Source organism: Limulus polyphemus, unplaced genomic scaffold, assembly GCF_000517525.1.
Source record: "Limulus polyphemus unplaced genomic scaffold, Limulus_polyphemus-2.1.2 Scaffold3383, whole genome shotgun sequence".
NCBI lineage: Eukaryota > Metazoa > Arthropoda > Merostomata > Xiphosura > Limulidae > Limulus > Limulus polyphemus.
The window spans coordinates 16,758-19,044 of record NW_013668993.1 but is presented as its reverse complement, the minus strand read 5'-3'; the positions used below and the strand labels follow the sequence as shown (position 1 = coordinate 19,044).

Genomic DNA, 2,287 nt, shown 5'->3' with positions numbered 1-2,287 from the left:
GGTGTCTACTGCTTGCTTGCCTCGATTATCTCTATTTTCAAATCTCTCTATCTATGCAATTATATCTCTGCTTTATTTCCCGGGCTTATATATAAAAAAGAGGGTGCCTAGAACAGACTAGAGTTTCCAGGAAAAGTCAAGATCCTTCGAGAATCTCATGACATGTTACCAGCGTCACGTGACTTCCACTGTCGTAACAACATCATTAATGATAACACTCCGACACATTATCATGCAGGCACAGATGATTATGACATATTCAACCTTTCTATAATCCCTACCCCCTCCTTCTTTTTCCCAGAACTTCATGGTTTAACCCAATATAGCTAGTGACCACTTTCCTATCTCCTTTACTATACAAATCAGCAAACATATACACATTATCCATCACTAGTGTGCAACTACACTAAAGTGGACTGGAAAAGATTTAATGCAGTTTTTGAAACACTTTTTGCCTAACCAAATTTTAACACCATTTCCAACAAAGACGACCTTGACAAGTATGTTAAAGAAGTTACAGAAGCAATCTCTAAAACCACTGGATATATATAATACTCTCCGGACACAGAAATTTATCTACACAACACTGGACACTCACACAAGAAATTTAAAGCTATGTCCCCATGCCAAACTGTTCGAGAGAGAGAGAGAGAGACTGATGGCTTGGGGTCAGAAGGGGTAGCTGAACCCCAAACAGCCACCCACTCTTATCGGTCCATCCGAGTGCAGTGCACACATTGCACATACTCAAGATCCAGCCCTGATCCAACACAATACTTAAGAAAATGAAACCTATAATGATTAAAATGCATTGAATCATCAATTGGGGACCTTCATAATTGTGGATATTTTCAGCCATGATCACAATAATATCTCGTTAAGTTCAAACCATTTATATATTTAGTTAGCCCTACATCCATAATATTTTAAACATTATAAAGAATAATATTGATTAAACTAAATTAAGTAATATCAATTAAATTAACTAATAAAAAGTTATTGATATTTCTACAGGTTTGATCACAGTGTCAGTATTAAGGCTTAGTTTATACTTTTGCAATGAAAATTTCATTATTTGAGTTTTTAATTGTGATGATTTCGAGAGACTTTTGTTCATAAATATTTCATTTTTGTTAAACTTTTATATGATGGAATTTGTCATATAAGTGAACAAGATGGGTGATTGAAGCAAGAGCTTTGTCTAAATTTCTAAAAAATTATGTAAAATACCTGTTTTTCTTCAGGAATAATTTGTAGGCCCATAATATCTTAATGTTCCTTTTGCCAAACCAAGACTGCTGGTGTATTGGTGCAAGCCTGTATTTGCACTTGTAATGATATATATTAAATAGCTGAGTTGAACAGTAGCTCTTTGTATCCACTGATGCTTAAATGCTTTATTTTTTTTTATGCTTAAGATAATCATTGATATTATAAACATCACTTAACACTTAAAAATGGTTTTTTTCTGGTACAATATAATTTCTCCAAGTTTTCAAGAAATAGAATGTATGGAGAAAATTTATATGTTTCTTTTTGTGATAAAATCTAATGCTCATGAATTTGGGTATGAGATGTAGAAATAACTAGTGAAGATGCCCATGCTTCACATTACATTAAGGCATTTTTAGTGGTTTTGAAAGCTGTAAAAAATAACTCACTTTTGAATGAACATATTCTCACTTATACTTAAATGTTTTCAATTTACCCAAAAATAACTGACAATTTTTTAAAATAGGCACTAAGGCATGTAGCAAAGCAAACAAAATGTTCACCAAATGAGAACAAGAATAATGTAACTTATTGTAGGCTACATATGGGACCTACCCAAGAACCTGTAACAGTTTCATAGTGATCAGAGGCCAAAAGTCTTTATTTCAGACAGCCACATAGATAGTTTTTAGTTTAGAAGTTAAAGTTTCATAGTGATCAGAGGCCATAAAATGTTCATTTCAGACAGCCACATAGATAGAGTGTAGTTTAGAAGTTAAAGTTTCATCATGTTTGTTTCAGAATACTCCAATGTTCCGGGTTTGGTTCAAGCAGGACAATGAATTCCTTCTTCCTAAAGCTAACCTTACTTTCAAGTTTAACAGGTAATAACTTCTTGTGTATCTTCTTCCTCTAAATAAAATACTTGTTTCATCTTGGGGGAATCTCGTTCTTGTAATATAACTATACACCTGGAAAAAAGTTAAGCACCCCCGTGTTTTTTTCAAGTGATTCAGATTCGACGTTCTTGTGACTGATTATAAATTACCATTCAATCTAAACGTGTTTATCAAAT

At 33.2% G+C, this 2,287-nt stretch overlaps 1 protein-coding gene across 1 annotated transcript in view; it reads left to right on the top strand.

The window, feature by feature from the left end:
- The window catches only part of LOC106469262 (insulin-degrading enzyme-like), a gene marked incomplete at its 3' end in the record, with an annotated part of 60,151 nt that overhangs the window by 42,503 nt on the left and 15,361 nt on the right, over positions 1–2,287 (top strand). Inside the window, exon 16 of the mRNA XM_022397735.1 lies at positions 2,014–2,096. Within this exon, the coding sequence (XP_022253443.1) occupies positions 2,014–2,096 (83 nt within the window). The remainder of the gene's footprint in view (positions 1–2,013; positions 2,097–2,287) is intronic.